Source organism: Artemia franciscana, unplaced genomic scaffold (genome assembly GCF_032884065.1).
Source record: "Artemia franciscana unplaced genomic scaffold, ASM3288406v1 PGA_scaffold_218, whole genome shotgun sequence".
NCBI lineage: Eukaryota > Metazoa > Arthropoda > Branchiopoda > Anostraca > Artemiidae > Artemia > Artemia franciscana.
In genome coordinates this window covers 544,076-567,928 of record NW_027062647.1, presented here as the reverse complement: position 1 = coordinate 567,928, position 23,853 = coordinate 544,076, and the positions used below count along the sequence as shown (strand labels likewise).

Genomic DNA, 23,853 nt, shown 5'->3' with positions numbered 1-23,853 from the left:
CAACTCTTATTGATGGAAGAGCATCGCCCAGTGTGATAAGCCGCGTAGCACCCAAGATGTGCCCAGGCTCGCGTAAAGCCTATGTAGCTTCCAGGGACTTCTTTGTCCCAGCTTAAGCACGTTTATGTAGACTTTGCAAAGAAATTGTTTGTCGTTGGCGTCCACTGGTGGGATCCGTCTGTTTACTTCAAGTCATGACAATTTTCATTATTTAGGTGATGTGAAAATTGTGAAATAGTACGTTACAATAAAGTTTTAAGAGAAGAGAATCTTTAGGAAAAAAGAAAATATTTCGACTAAACTTGCACTCTTAGATGAATAATTAAAACGCGCCTAAGTTATCTTAGGCGCCCCTTTACTCCTTAGTTTTATGGATTGTCGAGGGATATGTGAATCAGCTGATGGAAAAGCTTTAGTGACAGTCCTATCATTACATAGTAAACTATATAATTACATTAAAGTGGTTAGTAATAAGCACTGAAATATTTTGCTAGAATTGGGCTGAATCAGGAGCTAAGTGTGTCACGTCCTATCTCCAATCAAAGGCATCATTTTGTCCTAAAAAGTACGGCATTGATAATAGGGCACCATGGTATCAAAACGAAGAGGCTAATCTTTCCGAATCTTACATAAAGTGTATGGTTTCAGTGTCTTAGCCAGTAATATTAACCAAATAAATGCATTTTGGGAGGTTTTTATCATTTTGGCTGTAAGAATACTTATCGGTTTGAAATATAACGTTAAGAAGCTGAGTCGCTTAAATTGGAGATAAAACAAATGTAGTGGTGATGCTAGGTAACGAAAAAACAGATAAAGTGGTTTGTGTAACTTACCTAGATGGCAGTATTAGCAAAGATATTGAATCCAGTGAACATTTAAAGAGTAGAATGGATGTGGTGGAGATTTTGTTTTTGTTCAAACTGAAAGAAGCATGAATGTTAGGACAACAAGCCTACAAACTAAGATTTAATTGTTGCGGTCATACAGAATGTAAAGTGCGGTTCTGAACTGTGAATGTTTCTTCAGGCTGAGAAAGTTTTGTTAAATGCTTTCCAAAGGGTCCTGGTCGAGTGGATTGGTGCGCTGGATTCGGGATCCCTTGTCTGAGGGGACGCGGGTTCGAATCCCAGTGTATCCAATTCTTCAGTTTGGGACGGGGGTCAGTGGCCTGACTCTGTAAGCTTAGCCAGAGTCGACCCAGCTCTAAATGGGTACCTGGAGAAATCTGGGGAAGGTAAACAGGAAGGGTGTGCGAAAGCACAGGATGGCTGGCCCCCAGCCCCCCATTGCACTTCCTGGCTGAAGGGCCGAGAAACGGAGATCAGCACCGCCGGTACGGACTGTAAAGTCTAATGCCGTATCCTTTACCTTTTTTTTTTTTTTTTTCCAAAGGAAATGTCTAAGGATAGTTTTAAGGAATGTTTCAACCGAGCAAATATCAAACAATATTCACTACAAAAATGTGGTTTGATTCTATTTTCTAAGGCTTATGAAAGAAAATTTGAAATGGCTAGGGCATTTTTTATCCAAGAAGGATATCAGATTTCTAGAGGCTGTTCTTCTTAAGATAAGGTAAGATTTATATCTTATCACAAGCCCGGGGCCGTATTCGCACTTTAGTGTCAGTATTAAATCATAAAATTGCAACCAATGAAAAGTCAACAGATAAAAACTCGTAAAGTTTAAACAGGAAAAACAAATTTAAAAAAAAAACCTAGCTAGCAAAAATTACAAAGTTCGCAATTGCAGAATAAACACTAAAACTATAAGATAAAAGTGGAGTGAGAAGGTGGTGGCTATTGATTTAAAATTTCAACTATGTGAGGGATGAACGTTCATCTATATCTTTCGATGGAAACTCTTTTTGGGGCAAGAAGGGTTATTTTTCTTGAAATAGAACGTGGGAGGCGAGTTTAGTGGGGAGGATAAATGTTCGCTAGGGAAAAGAAAAGTAGTACGAGGGTTATGTACGGCATTGTGTGCAAAACGCAAGGAAATTTGTCCTTTCCTTCCCTTAAGAGTGACTAGATTTGCTCTCTGAAGAAGGGAAATGTAAGGCACTTTAACCTCATTGAAGATAAATCTTAGGCACCTTTTTTGAACTGCCTTTTATTCTGTCCGACCATTTATTAGAGATATCAGGATGCCAAACAGGATATCCTGTCATCCATATAAGACTAACGAAAAGTTGGTCGTCCTGAAATAGCGTAGGAAGAGGCTATAAAAAGGTATTAAAAGGACCTTGAGACTAGAGAAGATGGGTAAAGACTGAAGCTTTGAAGAGATCAGGGAGGAGGAGGAGCCTATGCAGCTATGTCGGCCTTACGTGGTTTGGCACTGCATTGAGTTTTTAGTAGTTGTAGTTATGGTAATATTTTGCAACGTAAGTTTCTTTAAAAGACTGGAGTGCCCAAATAAAGAAGTGCAGTTATAGTTATTATAGTTATGCAGTTATAGTTATAGTTGTAGTTATGGTAGTATTTTGCAATTTAAATTTTGTTTAAAGACCGAAGTGCCCTAAGACAGAAGTGCACAAGGCTGATATTCTCTATCCAAGCTTATGGGGTGCTACGATTCTCCAGTGCATTTTGTGACCAACCAAGTATGCTCAAGCATTGAATTTTCCTCAATAATTAATATCCCTACCTCACTTCACTAATATACGATAAATTTGCTTTTCTTTCCAGGGCTTTGACCTTTTACACTGAAGGGAACCACCAAGGACTTTATGCTGCCCAATTTGGAGTTGTTAAGACCTTTAGGACAATATTCAGCGAATCTACAAGTTCCTCATGGCTCTTGAAACTGATGTCAGTCGTGTTAAGGGATGCCAGAGATGTGGCTGTTTTAGCCAATGATCGTCTGAGCAGAACTGGTGAAGCAAAGCCAGGAGAAATTCTTGAAAAATGTGAAAAAGAACTAAAGGAGGTTTTTAGAGTATGCTCTGGAAAGTAAGTATTGGCGAGATTGTCCTTATCTATGTTGTTTTGGAGGAATTTAACATAAATGATCCGAATTGCAGCGGTAGCTAGCAACCTAGTAAAAGACGATCACGTCCCTTAATAAAAAGTACAATAGTCCATAACTCTTAAAAAAAGAGTCAAATCAAAACTAGAAGTGCACTATTAGAACCACCTTGTCCGGAGCCCCTATATAAGGAACTTACCGTCTCTTGGCTTGAATAACGAGAAAAATATTATTGACTTGAAAATAAAAAAAAAACGGCTGAAACTACGATATTTTGCGTATACGGCATCCATTTTTCTCTCTCCTTCTCCTCAGATGGCTTGGTACTGGAACATCGTAGAGAGCTGTTTCATGGCTCATTTTAAGGAAATTGATGTGGTTAAAAACCTTAAGTAATTAAAAAAAAACATTTTTTAAATGTAATAATTTATTTACGAAAAACTGCATTTTTCTATAACACATGTTATTGCTCCTGTTATTAACATTAGGAATTTGTCAGATCTACGTGCTATTGTAATTAACAACAAATTATTTAAAATAAGATCAGTATTTTACAAAGAACTTTTACCATTACAAGAAGTTTGTAGACATAGTTATGTAAAATGCAGTTATTTTTGGGGGGTTATAACGAAAAAAATCTGAATTAACTGCCGACCTTCATCCAAAACGAAAGATAGTTGTTCGACACGATCATTTGAGATGGATAATAACAAGCGGTTTCAATGTAACAAAGATTCATAGAACCCTCCATTTTGATCAAAAACCTTATTTGAAAGTGTTTATCGACACTTTTTCAAGAAGCGTTTTGGAGTAAAAAAAACGGTTGAAAGGGAAATCTTTAAACTCATTTTGAGCTCAGCCTTCCGTAAGATTTGCCAGTCTCTATATTCGTGGTCGATGTGGCGTTGTTACCAACCCCAAAAGGATGTGCCTGAATTGTTGCTGATAAAAATGTCCTATCGTTAACCATCATAGACTAAAATGTTGTCCCTCCATACATATAAAACGATTATTTTATGTAAAATTTATTGTTGTTGGTAGAGCAATTAGAAATTTTCGAAAAAACTTATGCTGGAATTTTATTACAATGTGTGTATGTGCTAATACCCGGGAGTGGGACAAATTCAAGCATATTTCGGGGCCAGAGATTCATTATTTCTAGAAGCTAAAACTCAAAATTTACTAAATGATTTGGAAAATGGTAAGTACATTAGCTCCCGAATCGACTTTATTGATTGAAACAAGTCCATTTAGCTAGAGGTAGTGAGGCACCAGGTCCCAAATAATCTTTTGTTTTTAAAATCCGAGACGAGCAGCGGCTTGATTTCCAATGGTTTGCTTGCATGTACTAATATATAGTGTGTGTACAGAATAAGGAAATCAAAAAAGTTTGCTTGGGAGTGCCTACACACTACGTCATGAACAATTTCGGTATGAGTGTTTATAAAAACTGCGTAAAACGCAACATTATTCCAAAAGCAAAAGTCATAGCCATTCGTTCTTTAAGATTAAAAATACACTTTGAGTGGAGAAAAACGTCATGTCGGCCGTATCGGACAAGGCCTTTTTGTGTCAGGACGGTGTAAAGGTGCCTCGCCTGACTTCCTGTAATGGAGAAAAATGCCATGTCGGCCGTATCGGACAAGGCCTATTTGGGTCAGGACGGTGTGAAGGTGCTTCGCCTGACTTCCTGTAATGGAGAAAAACGTCATGTCGGCCGTATCAGACAAGGCCTATTTGTGTCAGGACGGTGTAAAGGTGCCTCGCCTGACTTCCTGTAATGGAGAAAAATGTCATGTCGGCCGTATCGGACAAGGCCTATTTGTGTCAGGTGCTACCCTGTGGTGACTTCCACACCTCAGACAGAGATGTATATGTACAGCATAGATATCATCTCAGTCTGAAAAACTCATCAGGTAGAGTCATTGCTATCCATAGTAGGCGGTATGGGGGTTACTAAATATATCCAATTTTCTCTTTAGTTGGGAGGGGGGTCCATCTTTTCCTTCTCTTTTAATCAGCAATTTGGAGTATATTTTCCGTGGGGTAGAGTTTTTGTTGTTACTTCTATATGTATTCTTTGTCAATATTTAAAAAAATAATAAATAGAAAATTAATACTATAGTGTTTTTTTTTATCACTTCAAATCACCTAAGTGTTTTCAAACGTGTTATTTTTCCCTGCTGTAGATTTTTTATTAAAATGTTTTTTCATTTTCTGTATATTTTGTATTGTATTCATTGTAAAAAAAAGTGATGATGATCAAAACAATGTATTGACCGTTTAATAAAAAAAAAATTATAAGTATTTAATTTTTCTTAGAGTATTTATTTTGAATAAGAAATATACTCTATTTTTTGTTCTTGAACATAGAAGTAGTAGGAGTGAGACGGAAATTACTATTTATTCAATAGACAAATGCATTTTACGGTTAGTTGTATTCAAACCAATGTGTATCAATTTAAAAGTCCATTTAGATGGTTTATTTGTGGGGCATCAATGCCTGGCAAAAAGATAGTTTTAATGAAAGTAATTCAAAATCGTAATAAAATGTCCCAACGAAAATAATCCAAATCCAAAAAAAAATATCCAAACAAAATAATAACCTATAAAGGTCGCATGCATGACAAACGTATCAAAACCCTACGAATGTGAGAAATGGTTAAATAAATTAAAAAATTTGTTAAGAAACGAAAATTTTGTTAAATTGTGGCCCGAAAATGTTTGGGAGACGAGGAAGGGTACAATCAAAACTTTTTGATTATCAATATTTTGCCCCGGGCGCAAGAGAGGACAGAACCGTCACTGCTGAGAGCTAATTTTATTATAGGTAATTTGTAATACTAGTTAATAGTACCAAGCCACCCAGGGCCAGTATAATGCTTATTCGGCCCATTTTCACTCTTTTCCCTCTTCTGTCAAGTACTTATTCCCTTTACATCCTTTTTAGTGACCTCTTCCCACCTCTTGGAGGATGTCTGCTTTCCTTGGTAGAAGAATAATTTTGGCAGCCTATCATCTCTCATCTTTATAACGTGATTTCAGAGTTAATCCTTTTTTCATATATATAATTTATTGTTTGCAGTCTTTGCAATAAGTAGCTAAAACTGTCCTTAGGCAATTTCAGACAGTTCGGGATAACAAACCGTAAATAAGGAGTGACTCCCTCCCAATAGTAACCGAAACAGTAAAAACAGAATTTTGACTAAAATTGATGCATCAAAAGAATAATACATTCTAAAAGTTCGAAAATTTGCGATTTTTTTGCTTCACTGACCTTCGAATTCTGAATTGAAAGCCCCCCTACCCCACGTATACAAGACACTTTCCTTTCGTTTTGAGTTTTAATGGGGGTTTTACCTTCGATTGAAAATACTTCTTTTTATTTTTTCCTTTTCAGCTCGTAGATACTAGATATAAAAGGAACATGATGAACTTCGTTTAATTTGTAAAGGGAGCCCTCTCTTCAACAACTGGAAATTACAAGTGGCCGAAAATAAAATAATGTTTGACCAGCAAAATCTCTGAGACTGGTCTAGCCCAAGGGCGAAATCGAACGTGGTTTCTTATAGAAAAGTCTTAATCATACTCTTTACGATCAAGAATCAGAGTTGTAGTTTAAAAAATTATTTATGATAAAGTTTCCGAGATTTTATAGCACAGTTAGTTTTATTTGAGGACCCCCCCCCCCCTTCCTCTCTTGCTCCCGTGATGGGCTAGCAGGTATTTCTATTTTGGTAATTTTCACCTGTAAACTTTTTTATTAGCAACGGTAATATTTGAAATTTATTATTTTCTAGGTATTCCGGAGGAGAGGAGCAGAATAAAAAGCAAGGAATGCTGCTTACCGTCAATCAAATGTTTAAATTGTACTTTCGTTTGAATAACTTGGAGTTGTGCAAACCTGTGGTCACAGCTGTAAATATTCAAATTGATGCTGGGATTCAGTTTGAGAAAGCTCATTTTGTAACCTACAAATACTATTTGGGCAAAATTGCAATAATGAATTTGGATATTAAAAAAGGTTACCTTTTTTAATATTACTCTTGATCCTACTCCCTCTATTACTGCCAGGTTTTTCTGCACAGGCTCTCTCTGGCTGCTATTCCAGGACCGTTTTGGGGAGTCTGTTTCCCACTGATGACGTGTCCTTAGTAGCACTATGCTCACTATTTTTGCATTCCCTCATTTTAATAATTGTTTTCTGATTTATTCCTTTTTTTAATATTTTCAATTAATTTTAATCATTATTGAGAAATATGACTTGTGGTAATGACTAAAATAAACGACACTTAAGAAATCTCAAATGAAAGGTACAGGACATTGTGTAAGATTAATTTGACATTTTCGGGACCACATTTATGTTACTAAAACCAAACCAAATAAACGCACATGGTCGAAAATAAATTGTTTCTTCTATAAATATTTTTAAATATTACTATATGGAAGGCAACTTGTATGTCATTGCAGTAAAATGCTATTCAATATTAAATTTACGTGTACTATGTATTGGTTAAACTTCTGAAAAATAAAAATACACAATAGAAAATAATTCATTTACTTCATTAATATTGAATTGTCAGTACACAAAAAGTATAAAATTATTATTACTTAAAATATATTAAACTTTAGGGTGGGATTTGTTTCTCTATGCAGCGTGCCATCTAAAAAATAAATTTTTGGCAGGTTTAGATTTTAAATCAAAATTTAATTTTAAGAGGGAGGGAAGTTTTATTATCCTTGTGTAGTTTTCACCTTTTATTGCACGAATTTGTCAATGAGTAAGAACAAGAACAGTAACTGTTGAATCTTAAAGTTGCAAATGGGTGTGATTTTCTTTTAGCATTTCTTTTATCACAAACCAGAAAATGCTATTCAAAATAGAAGAGTATTAAGTATTAAGAGTATGAAGAGTATTAAGAGTATCAATCGTGCGTAGAATAACTATGTCAGTGCCTTTAGTGAGGGTACCTTTTTCTTCGTAATGTTTTGTTTTTTCTTTGTTTTCTTTCGTTTTTATGTTCTATTTTTATCATACCCCCCCCCCCTAAAAAAAGACGCTTTTGCTTGTTTGTACATTGTTATTCAGTAAATTCAGTATTTTGGATAAAATAATTGCAATTGCTTTTATTCGTAGCCCTGAAATTGGTATTAAGTTCGAAAGACCCTAGTTGAAACCAAGAAAAATTAAAATGCTTGGTAGATGTTAAATCTGACAAAAATACCTTGACAAAACAAAATAATCCTACGTTGGTCTTATGTTTAAGTTTCTTTTATTTTAAGCGGACTTCTTATAAATTTAATTACTATCAAAAAGGATATTGCTTAGAAAGGCATGTCGTTGAATTTTTTGTCTTCACATATCATTCAACTTAAAGAGAGAAAAAAATCTTATAATAAAAAAAGGACATGAGGGCCGCATCCAGGATTTTAGTCCGGGGGGGATACAAAAGTTTTATTACAAAAAAAAACTTCAAAAGCGCGTAAAAAATTGGTTTGTATTCAATTCTGTTTCGTTTTTACTAGTCTGACAAACATTTTCGAGGGGGTGGGGGGGGGGTCAAACCTCTACCCCCCTGGATACGGCCTTGGGTTACATTCAAGGTCATTATTTCATCTGTCCGTAGAATTTCGATCTATCTGCAAGATAGAATTTTATTAATCTTCACAACTTTGAAAATTAGATTCTGTGAGGAGTCAAATTCACGCCTGGCTTTATTGCATTATGTATTATTACGTTACTACTCAAAACTGACGTATCACGTTATTATAATTATCACGCCGGCAGTCAGATATCATGTCGATTTTTTCTAGTCAAATTTAGAATTTGGGATGGATTCCTGTGCATATTTTTGAAAAAGAGGGCGTAGCATAAGCAACACCCTGCTTTTGAGGTTTATATTCCCTGTGAAATACGAGATTTGTGACAAGCCCACTGCTGTAACTTCCACTAAAACGACAAGACACTTGTATCATTGGGATTCATCAGCTACAGATGTCTTCATTCACCGAGCCAGAATTGTGATACTGTTTGGACTTTTTTTGCTTACGGAATATTCTAAATTTGCATAAAAATAGGTGAATTATTCTGTTTTCTCCGTATTTTAGAATATCAAAATTTGAATTTAACTCAGTAGTTCTTAATAAAGTGAAATGTCGGCTATCAAATTGGTGAGAAAATCGTTGTTTCTGTGATGGACGGTTGGGCTTCACAGGGAACATAAACCTTAAGTGAAACAAAATTAAAGTCTTATTTATGATGCTACTTATTTCTTTTTACATAAAAAATTTTACCGGTTAGTAAATTACTATAATATGTTGAGCAGTAAATTTGAAATCAAATTAATTAAGAGAAAAAAAAGGTTTTTGGGAAAATATTGTTGGCTTGAGATTGTAAACTATCTTTCAATACAACTAACAAAACCTGGTATTGTTTGGTCTGCTGATCATGGCGGACATTCAGTTGGTCCTGTCCATGTCCTTTTGGGTTATGCCAGAATTTTATTATGGAGGTCTTAAGTTCCTAGACGCAGAAAATGTAAAATTTTCTTTTTTAGAAAAACTGGGTAGCAGAAACATTTTTGTTTGTTTCCACCCAACAAATAGACACGCATTGGTAATAGTAAAGAGTAAATAAAATTGAATGATACCTTTTATAAAAATAAAGGAATACTAAAATGGCTTTTATTTTTTCCGCTTAAACGTATGCGTCGTTGGGAGGTTGGGTGGATGTCGTAAGGGAATATATAAGAGTAATGAGAACTTCTTGGGAGGGTGTAAAAAGAGAAGCTTTGAATAGATTGGGATGGAGGAGAAGCAACATTGGCCTCAGGTGGCTCGGGGCTGCAGTGAGTTGTTAATAATAGTAGTTGGTCATGAGCTGTCCTGTTCCTGTTCCTGTTCATGAGGTCCTGTTCATATCTGTGCGATGGATTTTTTTATTTTCATTTTCCGATTCAAAAACGAATACCAATAGTAAAACAAAATATTTTATTTTTCATGGCTCATTCAAAAATTGTTGGCCTTGTTCCGGCCGATGTTTTTGAAAGAATAGAACAGAAATTTTAACAATGTCGAAATGGTTTGATAAATTCAAGATTCAAGTAATTGAAACACAGTAAGTAATTGACTGAAGTCTTTGTAAGCAGTATAGCTTATTGATTCTCTCATGGAGATGGTTTGTTCATGGAGGATGTTAGTTAGTTTCTAAATTTTTGTCGGTTGTTATGCCGGGCTCAGTTAAAGTTCTAAAATGTAAGGATACAGCATAGCATAAAAAGAAAAGAAATGAAGACCATTCGCGACATCAGCAAATACAAATATCCGTTTAGTCGGAGAAGTGATAAATGGTTAATCCCAACAGCAGCGTCAAGTCATGCGAACTTAGGAGAGGGTTAGAATGCATTATTCAATATCCTGGGTATTTGAAACCCAATGATATTTTAACAAAAAATTTCAATGGAAATAGCGAGCGAAGTCATTTTCAAACCCCCAAACCCTCAAAAAAGGTAATTTTTGAAATCTCGGGACAGGGTATCTAGGAGGGGAGTCTAACCCCCTTGATCCCCAATATTAACGCCATTTCCAAAAAAAGTTATTCGGATGTCCACTCAAACAAGGTGATTTCTTTCATAGGTTGGCGGCAAATCCAGCTGCCGTGGATAAATTTTCTACTCCTTGGGACCCTATGAAACTTACCTTGGGGGGGGGGGAGAAAGAAGTATTTCTACATAAGAATCTTTACCATAAAAAGATTCGTACAGAATATGTAGAGTAAATATTCGAAATACACCTTTTTCGGATTTGGATGAAAGCTAGAATCAGCCACCGGTCCATTTTTCTAGTTATTCAGTGGTGTTCATTTTTGAAATAATGTCTTGAAAAACTTAAAATGATCTCACTTTTAATCAGAAAGGCGAACAGCAATTCACCTAGATATGTCTTGTATTCGTTTTCGCTTGACGAATTGTTTTTCTTGAAAATTTGTTTATATATATATATATATATATATATATATATATATATATATTGCAATTTTTTTCCATTTTTGAAATAATGTCTTGAAAAATTTAAAATGATCTCACTTTTAATCAGAAAGCCAAACAGCAATTATCAAGATATTTCTTGTATTCGTTTTCGCTTGACGAATTGTTTTTCTTGAATTTTTTTTTTTTTTATATAATTCATTTTGTTTCCATTTTTGAAATAGTGTCTTGAAAAACCTAAAATGATCTCACTTTTAATCAGAAAGGCGAACATCAATTCACCTAGATATGTCTTGTATTCGTTTTCGCTTGACGAATTGTTTTTCTTGAAAATTTGTTTGACTCTGGTTTTATTGTTCGTAATACTTCTGTATTTTATATAGTGGTAACGTATTTTGTTGTTCTTTTTTAGCTGCTGACGATCTCGACGTCGCTTTTCAAAATTGTCATAAAGATAGTCCAAACAATAAAAGACGAATACTTGTTAACCTCATTCCTTTGAAAATGTTAATGGTGAGTATACAATTCCTAAGAAATAGATTCGCTCTGTCTCGCTTTTTATCCTTTTGTCTCTCTTTGTTTGTGTTAAAAACACGCACAAACGCTGATATTCCCAGCCTGTTGATGACAGGGTTGTCAGGAAAGCACCATAAAAAGCTTAAAATTAATAATTGTTGATGAATTTCTTCAACAACTTAATTTGACCAGATAATTAATTTCCCTGGAAATACTTATTGCCTAATCTTCTAGACTAAAGAAATTAACACGTCTATTAAATTATAAAAACTTATTCCTATGTTCCATGGCTATCTGAACTAACAAACCTGCCCGTCTTATAGACTCCAAATTCGTGCTTAATTATAAATCTAGGGCAAATCCATTATGTGTACCAATGAGCTCAAGCCTCAAATTACTCACTTTGCCCATGGAACCTTGTAAGTAGTTCGGGCATTTAGCCCTCGCGCATGGAACACGTCCTATATCACAAAGGGATTACGTCAATTGTGATGGGAATATTAAAAAATTTCCCTTTTTACTCTGTTTTACGGCTAATCAGCCAATGTTTCTTATGGTGTTAACTCGTATTCTGTAGCCCGCAGCATAGGCAAAGGGTGTGGAATTTTACTACTCCTAATCTTGACAACTTTAGACAGAGCGAATTTGTGGCATCACTACTCATTGCATGCTAGCATATCACTAATTATTTACACGATGAATGGTAAGCAAAGAAAAGAGCATCTTTCTCAGGGAGAAATACGCGTTAGTCAAAGCAAATGAGATAATGAACAATCAGGTTGTTTTCTTGACTTGTTTTCCTTGACTCCCAAGTCATGGATTAAAGCTTCGTCGCCATTCCTTCACACTGGGTATGAATAAGGACCATTACTGTAACGAATCCTTCCTAGATACTTTATTATTTCCCAAATTAGAAGAAATTTAGCTGTCAATTCAATATTCTCTTTTAAATCCATTTCATGATCCATGTTTCAAAATAATTTTGCTGTACCCAGACATTATTTATCTGGCAGTAGTACCATCCTACCATTTTCCACAGAAAGACTTTAAAAGCTCTCGTTAGTTTAATCGTCAATCAGTTCAGTGCCTAGGTTTGGTCATACACTCTTCAAGGTCAATGAGTTTTCTCGGAGATTCATTTCAGAATCTTCTAATATAAAGCTCAGTCGATCAATTCCCCAAAATGGTATGGATTGAATTGAGGTGAAATTCAGTGTATATAACTGTAAATTCTGTGTGTTTTCCAATAAAACTGTGGCTGTACGTCTGATGCCACTTTTATTTTTGCATATGGTAGTATTTTTTTCTAAATTTGTGGCGCCAAGTATAATTAAATATCTGATTTGCTTCTAGTATTTTATTGATATTTTTAGATGATTGTTGAATCTTCTTTTGAAAGAGTTCACAGAGAAAATTTCTGGGGTAACTTCAACTGGAAGATCATTCCAGGTCCAGATCAGTGTATACCGTCAGATGAAGCTTTTCTTCAAGTACTCTGTTCTCGGCCTGCTAGCCTCAAGATAATTTGACCGACCTGTGTTCCTTTGTATCTAAATTGTTGGTTGGACAGTTGGGAACAAAAATACTAGAAAGCTGCAGAGAAAGAGGTAAAGTTAAGTGCTTGTGATTAAGAACTATCGACGCTACATAAAACCTGGCGCTAACAGACTGGAGAGAGTCGTAAGGAACGACTAATCCTGCCCCATTATCTCTATTTTGGATCTTTTGGAGTGGTGCTAGCAGCATTTTGGGAACACCAGCATACAGGAGGGCATCCGTAATTGGCATTATGTCTGATACAAGGCTTGTAAAGTGGGATGATCGAACTGAGCGGTTGAAGGTTTTCGCAGCAAATAGCTATCCACAGCTTCCTTAAACAGAAGGTTTTCACCCGATCGAGGCGGGTGTTCCAGAGGAGAGAGATCTGTAGTACTGTCCTCTTTCTTTAGTTGCTACTTTCTTTAGTTATTCCACTAACTCTTTCAGTCTATGTACGATAGGATCAGCTCCTTCTGCTCTGTTACTCCGTCGTATTTCAGTTGTACAGTTAACAATTTAATTTCAAACATATTTGACAATCCCTATAACATAGACAAAAAAGATATACTCCTTCTAATACTAACAACTCACTGCAGCACCAAGCTGAATGAGACTAACACAACTGTGCACGCTCCTCCTCCACCCCAGTTTTGTCAAAGCTTCACTCTTTATTTTCTCCCTTGAAGTTTTAGTTTCCTTTAAATTCTTCCTTGCTAAATCTTCCCACCCTATTTGGGGACAACGTGTTTTTCGTTTGGTCCCAGATGAATAAGTGGCAATTGCCCTAAAATCTTTCATTATTGCCCTAAAAAGTGGGATAGAACCATATACTTCGCAGAGCTTGTTGTTTTACATATGGTGAGTCGCACAGATACCTAAAACTATCCGAAGATAATCCTACTAGACAATATTAAAAAAAATTTCCTCTATCTTTCGAAGTGCCAGCGTTTCAGAACCGTACTTGGCCAATGCCATTGTCGTAACTTCTGATATTCTAATATTGGCTCACAAATTTTTCTTCCTATTCCTCTAAACTTTTTTCGACTATGACAAAATAACCTAGACCTTGGCTATTCAACTTTATACATCTTCACTGCATCGAACTTTTTTTTACTGATAATACTACACAGGTAAGGGCTATCCACTTTATGGACCTTCTCGTTACAATTACCTCGCCTTCTATTATTCCTAGTGTAAGTGACTTGGCCTTGAATTATTTCAAAGCTTTTATTGGATGCACTGTATTATATGTAAATGATTTCAAGGTGATTTGTGGGTGTCCGCGTCATCTATAATAATATAGACTTTTCATCCCTTAAGTTTTGCTTTCCCTTCATTCTCTCTCCGACAAGCTCCAGCTCTGAAATTTCAGTGGAATCTGACAAGCTGGAGAAAGGAGTAAGGCATTTGTTTATAGTGGCTCAGAGGATGAGTCGAATGGCTAAACTTATTTTCCAGCAATCAATCAGACTATATCATAATTTATATTTATCTTGTTTGGCGTGGAGACCGTTTGGCACCCTTTTGCAAGTAGCCTCTCGGGCATGATAGAATTCTTGCACCCTCCTCCCTACTGTGCTACTGGGAGAAAAGCTGCTAAGAAAGATTTGCTTCTTTCAAGACAGGAATGAGTTTCCTATGTGTAACAGGAAGCATATTTTTATCCGGAGGTAGTTTCAGATAAATACATAAGCGAGAGTACATATATCAGTGATAGTGAATCACTGAAGAATTTAGTCGACTTTTAGCGGCTTTGAGGAGTATAACGGGATGGATGAGGGAGTCAAAGTCGCGTCTGATGTCGTAATTAGCGAGAATTAGACATTCTTCTGAGGATTTGGTATCAGTTAGTGCAACCGTATAGGCTATAGCTGTGTATTAACTTCAATCAGAATTTAAGCATCAAAATATACATACGCAGCTTAAAAAAAGTGGATTGTCTGATGGAGTTCAAACATTCTTTTGTAAAACTGGAAATGGAGGGACTCCAACTGCTGAACTGGATTTCCACTCCAAATCTCTGCTCGATTTTCCTTCATTTGTAAAATTTTTTTACTAATGGTTTTTTTTATGTAATTTTAGGTTTTTAATTCCCATGATCAAGGAATTGCTAAGAATTGCAGATCATGACTCTTTAACAACATCACATTAACATTACCCTTTAAGCTGCCATTGTCTAATGTAGTAAATCCCACATATTTTATTATAGTACTTACTTTCACTTCTTGATTATTAAAATGGAATTGATAGCTCCCTTCTTCATGTTCTTTCCTTTTTTTAAAAATAATAACTTTACTAGTTTCAACATTCAACTTCAGTTTTTTCGTCCCTAAATATTCCTCTATCAGATTTAGAAGCATCTGCAAATTTATGGTGTTTTAGCGACCAATGTGATACCATCCGCAAACAATAAAAGGGATAATTTTTTGGACGTTCAACTAAATTTGGGGGCCTACCTTTTCTGTGAAAAATCATCAACATCATTTATAAAAATTATTAAACAGCTTAGGAGATAGAGTGCTGTGCTGTTTTACTACTAGCTTAATTCTAAACAGTCTAGAAACATTATTCTCAGCTTGTATTATACCACTCATGCAAGAATGAATAGTCACTATCAGTTTCACGAATAAGCTAGGGAGGCCTATTCTGAGCTCTGCAACTTTCAATAAATCTCTATCCACACTGTCGAATGCCACATGAAGGTCCAGAAATCCCACATAGAGCCAAGTTTTACCTTTACGTGTTTTTCAATAAAAGCTTTCAAAATAAATGCTTCACCATCCCGTATCCAGTCCATAAACCTCCTTGTTCCTCATATATGATATTATTATAAGTCAATCGATTAGCTAGACTTGTATCTAGTATTTTCTCTATTACTTTGCTAGGGCAGGAACCAGTACTATTAAACGATAATTCTTGTGTGCTTGCGGGTCTCCTTTCTTAAAAAACGGTATAAATAGTAATTTCTTCAATTCGCTTGGTCATAGCCCTGAAGCTAGCACCTGATTACACAAAAAAAATTTATCAGCATAAAAAATGATAGAGATTTCTTAAGTATGGCTCTTGGTATACCATCCTACCCTGCAGCACACCCTCCTTTTGAATTTTAAACGCCAACTTAATCTCCTGATAAACTTCACCCATTAAATCAAATCATGTTTTTTCGTTGAATAATGAACCGCTCCTGGGACCTATGCTAACAAATATGTTTCATAGTTGCTTTATTTCTTCTTAAATATCCCATTTTGTGGAGAATTTTGTGTGATAACCCCAATAAAAGGGATAGGACATAAGAATAGATAATCATTATTTAAACTTGATCACATATTTACTCCAAAGTGCAATTTGTTAGTGATTAGATGTTGAGAGCTTCTATCTTTGACATACAAACTATTGGAAGTAAACTAAATTTTTCAGTATGTATTCGTTTTCTGAAATTTGATTCTTTACTCCAATCGAATAATAATGATCTGGATTTTCATTTTTTGCAGGGAAAAATGCCCAGTACAACCTTGCTTGAAAGATATAACTTGAGACCTCAATTTGAAAATTTGGCAAGTGCCGTGAAATCTGGGCATGTGAAGGCATACAGGGATGCAATCAAAGAACAGGAGGAATTTTTTACAGAATCCAAAACCTTCTTGGTCATCGAACACTTAATTGTAGTTGTGTTTAGGAATCTCTTCAAAAGGGTGTAAGTAGCTTGTATCGGTCTTTTCCTTTAGTCTCTTATTTTCATCTTTAAAAAAAGATGCCAGTTTTGCCTCTTTTTAAAGATACAAGTTGATTTTTGCATTTAAGTCTAGTTGCCATCAAGCCATGGCTAATTCGTGCCAAAGCCAAGACAAATAGTCTTAGTGAGAGGCGAAGCTGGCATAAGCTTTTTTCAGGATTGTATAAAAGTGATGTCATTTTTACTTATTGATAGATAGATACTGCCATCCTAGGGTAGAACTGAGGTATGAACCAAGGTATATATATATATATATATATATATATATATATATATATATATATATATATATATATATATATATATATATATATATATATATATATATATATATATATATATATATATATATATTTATATATATATGCCAGAGAGATATATATGACATATATATGCCGAGATTATTATATATAATCTCGTCATATACACACATATATATATATATATATATATATATATATATATATATATATATATATATATATATATATATATATACATATATATATATATATATATATATATATTTATATATATAATCTGTATTGTTTATATTGAGGGAACTCTCTATACCTTTTTTGTAGTAGTGAAATTTACCCTCAGGTGCCCGTTCGCTCTAGGGGAATACTTTTGGAATAAGCCTGCAATGTGAGTGCTTTGGAATGGCAGCTACTTATTTAAAAACTTTTAGGAATCTCGTCAGAAAGGAGTAAGTAGTCTCTATCCTTTTTGATACTAATTGTTTTCTTTTTTTATCTCTTTATTTTTCTCCTTAAAGAAACAATAGTTCCTACAGGCGATACTTTATAGTTTCTGTAGGGATGCAATTCATTCCTGGAGTATTCATTCTACTTTAGAACCTCCGGAATAAGCCTGCAATGGAGTTGCTCTGAGGTAACTGTTGCTCTGTCATCTTATCTATGATACGCAAATGTTTTCATTGTAATATAAAAGACTAAACACGTTTTCTTGCCCGCGCAAAAGGTGGATTTGAATCCAGCTCTTTTTAGGAGAGTACAAATTAAGGAGGTGAGGAGAGCATTCAGTCCTTCCTTCCAAAATCTGAATTTTCACCATTTCTCACACAGTATTCTGTATTTTTATTTTCAAGTTTTTTATATCGAAATTTTAATTTTTTTTCAGGATTTCTTTCTCCATTTTTTCCTTTTTCTCTTTTAAAACATTTCTTTTTCCATATTATGTTTCTCGCTCGTAATTTTTAATTGCTTTTTAAATCTTATTTCGAATTTTTGTTTGTTCAATTTTTGTTTCTACTGTTTGATTTTTTTTTTTCAAATTTATATTTCAAACTTTTCTTCTGTCAAGCTTTTGCTTTTCCGTTTTTTTTTTGTTTTTTTTTTGGGGGGGGGGTTGCTAAACTGTTCCCAATGCTAGTTCTGTAGGCATCTTACTTTTTAACTTTGTATGACTAAACTACTGAAGGAAATAGAATTTGAAAATCATGACATCTTGGTAGGCCATTATCAAGAAAAACAATTCTTCCTCTTACTTTTTGTCCTATATGACTTTTTTCTATTAATCCTGTTTTATTGTTTATCATATAGGCTATGTTATGTAGATATATTCTATATATTTATATATATATATATATATATATATATATATATATATATATATATATATATATATATATATATATATATATATATATATATATATATATACATCCTGATATTTATAAATATATATATTTATAGGCTTTAGAGACTCTTTCTTCCAGGCATCAAATATCAGGAGTAACTCAAGTGCCAATTTCATATTTTGAGAAGGCCCTTGTTCTCTCTGGCTATCCAACTGACAGCTTTGAAACAGAAGGAATTGCGGCATCTTTGATCTACCAGGGGAAAATGAAAGGTATGCTTTAGAAGGGTCTGAATAAAATTCTGTAAAAAAAAAAAATCTTGATTTAACGAAAAATCGATAAATTTTTAACTTTGAGAAATATATATATATATATATATATATATATATATATATATATATATATATATATATATATATATATATATATATATATATATATATATATATATATATATATATATATTATTGTCTTTGTGTGTATGTTTTGCGAGTTAAGGGTGCTAGAATAGGTTTGAAAATTAATGTTAAGAAGACTAAGGCTAGGAGTTAGTGAAGATGAAAAGATGACGTTGGGTGACGAAAATATTGATCAGATGGGCAGCTTCACTTACCTTAGTAATATTATTAGTAAAGATGGTGGGAACAGTGAAGATGTGAAAAGTAGAATAGCCAAGGCTCAGGGTGTTTTTTCCTAGTTAAAAAAGTTTCGAAGAATACGAAAGTAAGTCTGCTAGCCAAGATTAGAATATTGGAAGGTTCAGTTATGTTAAATATGGTACAGTGGTTAAATATGGCTCTGAATTATGGGCGCTCTGGAAAGCAGATGAAGATTACCAGATGTTTTCCAGAGAAATTGCCTCTTGATTGTTTTGGGTACCCGGCTGACTGACCGTATTTCAAACAGTAGGCTGTACGAAAAGTGTGGTTCAATCCCGTTTTCCAGGGCTATGATGAAAGAAAGGTTGAGATGGCTAGGGCATGTTTAGCGGATGAAGGATGACAGATTGCCGAAGATTGTCCTTTTCGGCCAACCGTCTACGACTAAATGCAAAGCGGTTCGATTTAGTCTGGGGTGGAAAGATGTCGTAAAGAAAGATTTAAAGGAAATAGGAGCTTCCCGGGAGGGTGTAAAGAGGGAGGCTTTGAATAGATTGGGATGGAGGAGAAGCGTCCGTAGCTGTGTTGGCCTCAGGTGACTTGGTGCTGCGGTGAGTTTTTAATAGCAGTAGTAGTAGTAGTAGTAGTATATATATATATATATATATATATATATATATATATATATATATATATATATATATATATATATATATATATATATATATATATATATATATATATATATTATCAGCAAAATAAAAGAGTGGTTTGAACCCATGTGAAGGTGTATGAATTAGATTTGAACTAAATAAATTGACCAAGTTTTCTCTGTGCATATTTTCTCATTATCTGTAGCTATACTCGGCGAAATATTCTCATTCCATGCCTCTGTGGTGAGTTTTATCGGAAATCTTTCTTCCACTGTATTTTTCCAGTTTGCCATAATTTTTAAAGACCGTAAAGTCCCATTCAATAAGTTTGTGTCAAAAAGAAAAAGATAGACCCTGGTCAAAATGTGAATTATCATATTGTCGTATCATGTTTGTCTTTTCATAACCCCGTTTGCCAATGAAATGAAAATTTTAACCTAGTGAAAGAACGAAAAGTTGAATGTCATTTGATTGGTTCTCTTGTGTAAACGTTTATTGCTAATGTTATTTTTATGTTGCTTTTATTCCCTTCATGTGTGTCCTTATTTATTTTCCTTAAACAGGCGGCAGTATTGGCTCTGTTGGACACTAAATCTATTGTGGAATAGATCAAAACCTCATATATATCAGAGCCTGGAACACTTCACAATGACAAAATTTAAGTCATTTGGCTAGTTTTGTGCTCGAATGATCTAGGGCTTGAACCCGCAAGTAAAGATATAAGCATTATTCCCGCCTCAGTTTGAGCATTCAACACGGTTGTGTTTCCACTTATAGACAAAATTGTGAATTTAAAGCCAAGAGTTTGTGACTGGGCTAGTTTATTTCAGATTTTTTCCCGTCTGCAGCTATAGTACCCTTGAACGTATCGATAGAGCATTACATTTCACGGAAACCTAGTGAGTTGGGATCTGATGTATCAGTTTTTTAATGTTTATTTAATTCCACCACCTCCCTCAGTGTTACCAACGTTTTAAAATCCAAAGCCAACGCTAATATCTATGTACCTTTTACACATAAAAACCAAAAAAATTAATTTTTAATGTATCAGTTAATGTAAAATTTGACCATTTAATACTAAACTGATTAAATTATTGTGTATTCTACAACCAGTTACCTTTCCATAAAAGAGCATCCGCCTCCACGGTGGAACCAAATTATAATTAATTCGAAAAAACTGTTTTTTAATCACCCGTAAATCACTCTGTTTACCATTTAATTTCCATAATCTTAAGTACCTTCAAAACACTCTATATTAAAACACTCAAATACCTTCAACCACACTTTTTATAAATATATAATCGTGCTACTTTATACTTGACCAGTTAAATCAATAAGAGTCTATTTTCACTCTCCCTGGTACTATAAATTAAGTATTTGCTCAAAAATGTCAACTATTTCAAATAAAGTATCAATTTCCATCTTACCATTTTCATTTGCTTACTTTTGTCTACTCCTTTTCATCACTTATTTTGAAATTTATCTTTCTCTCTTTTCTTTTTCTCATTGCCGTATTTATACGTGTAAATTATTCCAAGTCATGACTTACTTAAGTTAAAATGAACATACGTTATTAATATTTGTCTCGTGTCTTGTGGCTTACACTTCCTGATAATTAAAGCATGACCAATTCAACTTAATCAGATTTCATTCTTACTGTCTTCGGTGCACTAGCTCCTTAATTTATATGATATTAGTACTATAATTGAAGCTGGGCTTGAAAAAAACAACCTCAAGCCTCCCCGACGCAAGGTATTCTCTCTCGAGAATATCGAACCTTAAGTTTAATATTTGGTTTAATATACATAAAAATGTAACAAAAATGCATATAAACCAATTTTTGATGCGTCTTATATTATTTTACCCCCTTAACATAAATGGTGGTTGCACCTTCGGTTGTGATTAAGTGTTGTATTTTACTCCTAAGTATTTAAAAAATTAGCGATATCTCTTAAATAATTTTAACTTGTGAGAATAAGTTTCGATTTTGACTTCTTTTTTTTTCTAGGATATGTTGCACACAAACAACAGAAAGTTGTACTTTCTAAGCATACCCCATTTCCTGCGTTAACATCGTGTGACCCAAATCCTTTTGAAACAATGTAAATTGACTAGTGAAAAAATTGCGTTTTTGTATTTTACTTTTATAAATAAAAAATTGGTTTAATTTGTGTTTTAAATTATCTAGACATAATTTGTGTATTACATGTACGTAGCTTTGGTTTCCAAGTTAGTTTCAAGCTATGTTTTTAGGCTGTTTTTGAAACAACATACTGATTTTCTTCTATTATATCTTTTTAACCTTTAGTTATGTATTTGAATAATTATACTTAAATGCTCTTGATAATTTACTCCTTTTTCAATAAGTTGATGTTTATGTCGTAATCCAAATCTTAACCAGATATGAAATTTTCAAATTTCTAATGTAGTTACTAATGTGAAATTATTTTATGTGGAGTGAGCATTTCTTCAAAACTTCTACCCTCTCGCTCTCGCGGCTGTATGAGTTGCGCTACCTTTGGGGATATTTATATTTTATATCTTGACCTTTTTGATTAAAATTAAAACCTTGAAGTTTTAATTTGACTTTAACTTTATTTGAGAACAAAAACTTGAAGACCTGCTTTATTCTAACAAACCGTGGGACTAAAAATGGCGTGGGAAGAAGTCTAGTTGCACTTCAATCACCCTAGGCCCTCAATAAACGCCCTACAACTCGCAATAGGGAGTTATATTCTATTATAATTTAAATCACGATTTTTTCTAAATTTTTAAGATATATATCGTTATATCCTTCAATCAATTAGATTTAATTTTATTCTCCTTGGTAAAATAAGTGTACAAGTAACTAGCATACTTTCTGAAGGGGGAAACACCCCTCCCCCAGAGTACCTTGGTGCTGATAAAAAGCACGCTATTTAAGATAACGCTATATTAAGATCACGAAGAACTACCTAGTAGATTTGTAAAGTCCCATAATTCTAAAGTGAGAAATTTTGTGTTTTAGCGTCAGAGCTGCGTGTAAATTTGTTCTCTAGCTTTTCTTTTTGTAGGAGGGGTGAATTTATCAAACTAGTAGTCATAGAATTTTAAAAGGTATCTCATTAGAACGAGGGGTGCGGTGTCTTCTATTATGGGTGTTCTTGGATACGTCTCCTGCTGTTCAAGTGCTAAAGGCAGTGGAAATGAAATCTGATTGGTCTAACTAGTTAAAAGGAAACTTAAAGTGTTGTAGACTAAAAAGATGTGCTGTACTTCAAAGAACCGAATTTTTTTTTCTTTAAAAAATAAGTTTATATTTTTTATTAATTAGTGTGTTTATAGAATAAAATTCCCGTGAAAGAAGATGTGGCTGTCTTTTGAATCAGCAGTGTTAACATTTTTACAAATGCAAAGTGTTGTTAAATATTTAATTTTGCTTATTAATTTTCATAGTTCAAATACACTTTCTGCCTTTTTTTTTAATTAAACAAAAAACAAGATTTTTCAATTGAAAGTAAGGAGCAATATTAAAAACACACAGCAATTGTTCCGTATATGAGTATGGGTTACCCCCTCCTCAATCTCTCTCTCTTTATGCTGTAAGTTGTTAGTGCTTTTAAAAAAGCTTAGTATAGGTAGCGCAGTAGTACTGCTTAAATAAAGAGTGATGGGCGTAGAATGTATTGTTTATTTATTTATCCTTTTTTTTTTCTTTTCTTTTTTTTTACCAAGGCACTTCGCATAGAAGGTATTTTCGTAGAAATTTTAGAAGGAGCATGTTCGATTGGAACTTGAAAGTTCTAACCCTCTTTTTAATAGTCAAAAGTGATTGGAGGGCAACTGACCCCCTCCCATGCTTATTAACTCCCCAAATAGAACCAATCAAAATTTTGATATAGCCATTTTGTTCAACATACTTCAAGAGTCTAGAAACTATCTCTGGAGACGTCAACAGCCCTCTGGGTAAGGGCTGTAAGTTATTCAATTTGCCCACTATTTACATGTAGTATTTGTAATTGGGAAAGAGGCCATATTTGACCTTTAGTGTTCAAAAGAACCTAGAACATTCAGGTGAAGATTTCAGAGAATGTAAGGGAGTGGTTGAACTAAATCAAAACATATTATGTGCATATAGGTTATCAAAAGGGCGTAACTTGGAAATGACTCAGGTATTAAGTTGGAACTTTCGGGGGATGATTAATTGACCAAAAAAGCAATAAATGCACGGTCCTACTAAAACTAATGCTGCAACTGTTATTGCTACTAATGCTAGTGC

At 34.1% G+C, this 23,853-nt stretch overlaps 1 protein-coding gene across 2 annotated transcripts in view; it reads left to right on the top strand.

Annotated features, from left to right (window-relative positions):
• The window catches only part of LOC136041417 (PCI domain-containing protein 2-like), a 57,916-nt gene that overhangs the window by 12,893 nt on the left and 21,170 nt on the right, over positions 1-23,853 (top strand). The window contains exons 4-9 of one of the 2 annotated variants that reach the window (XM_065726072.1): positions 2,688-2,951; positions 6,768-6,991; positions 11,365-11,465; positions 16,499-16,701; positions 18,482-18,615; positions 21,604-21,762. In XM_065726072.1, the coding sequence (XP_065582144.1) occupies positions 2,688-2,951; positions 6,768-6,991; positions 11,365-11,465; positions 16,499-16,701; positions 18,482-18,615; positions 21,604-21,701 (1,024 nt within the window). In that variant the 3' untranslated portion in view covers positions 21,702-21,762. Of the gene's footprint in view, positions 1-2,687; positions 2,952-6,767; positions 6,992-11,364; positions 11,466-16,498; positions 16,702-18,481; positions 18,616-21,603; positions 21,763-23,853 lie in introns of those variants that run through there. The other variant, XM_065726073.1, reaches the window with a different exon arrangement.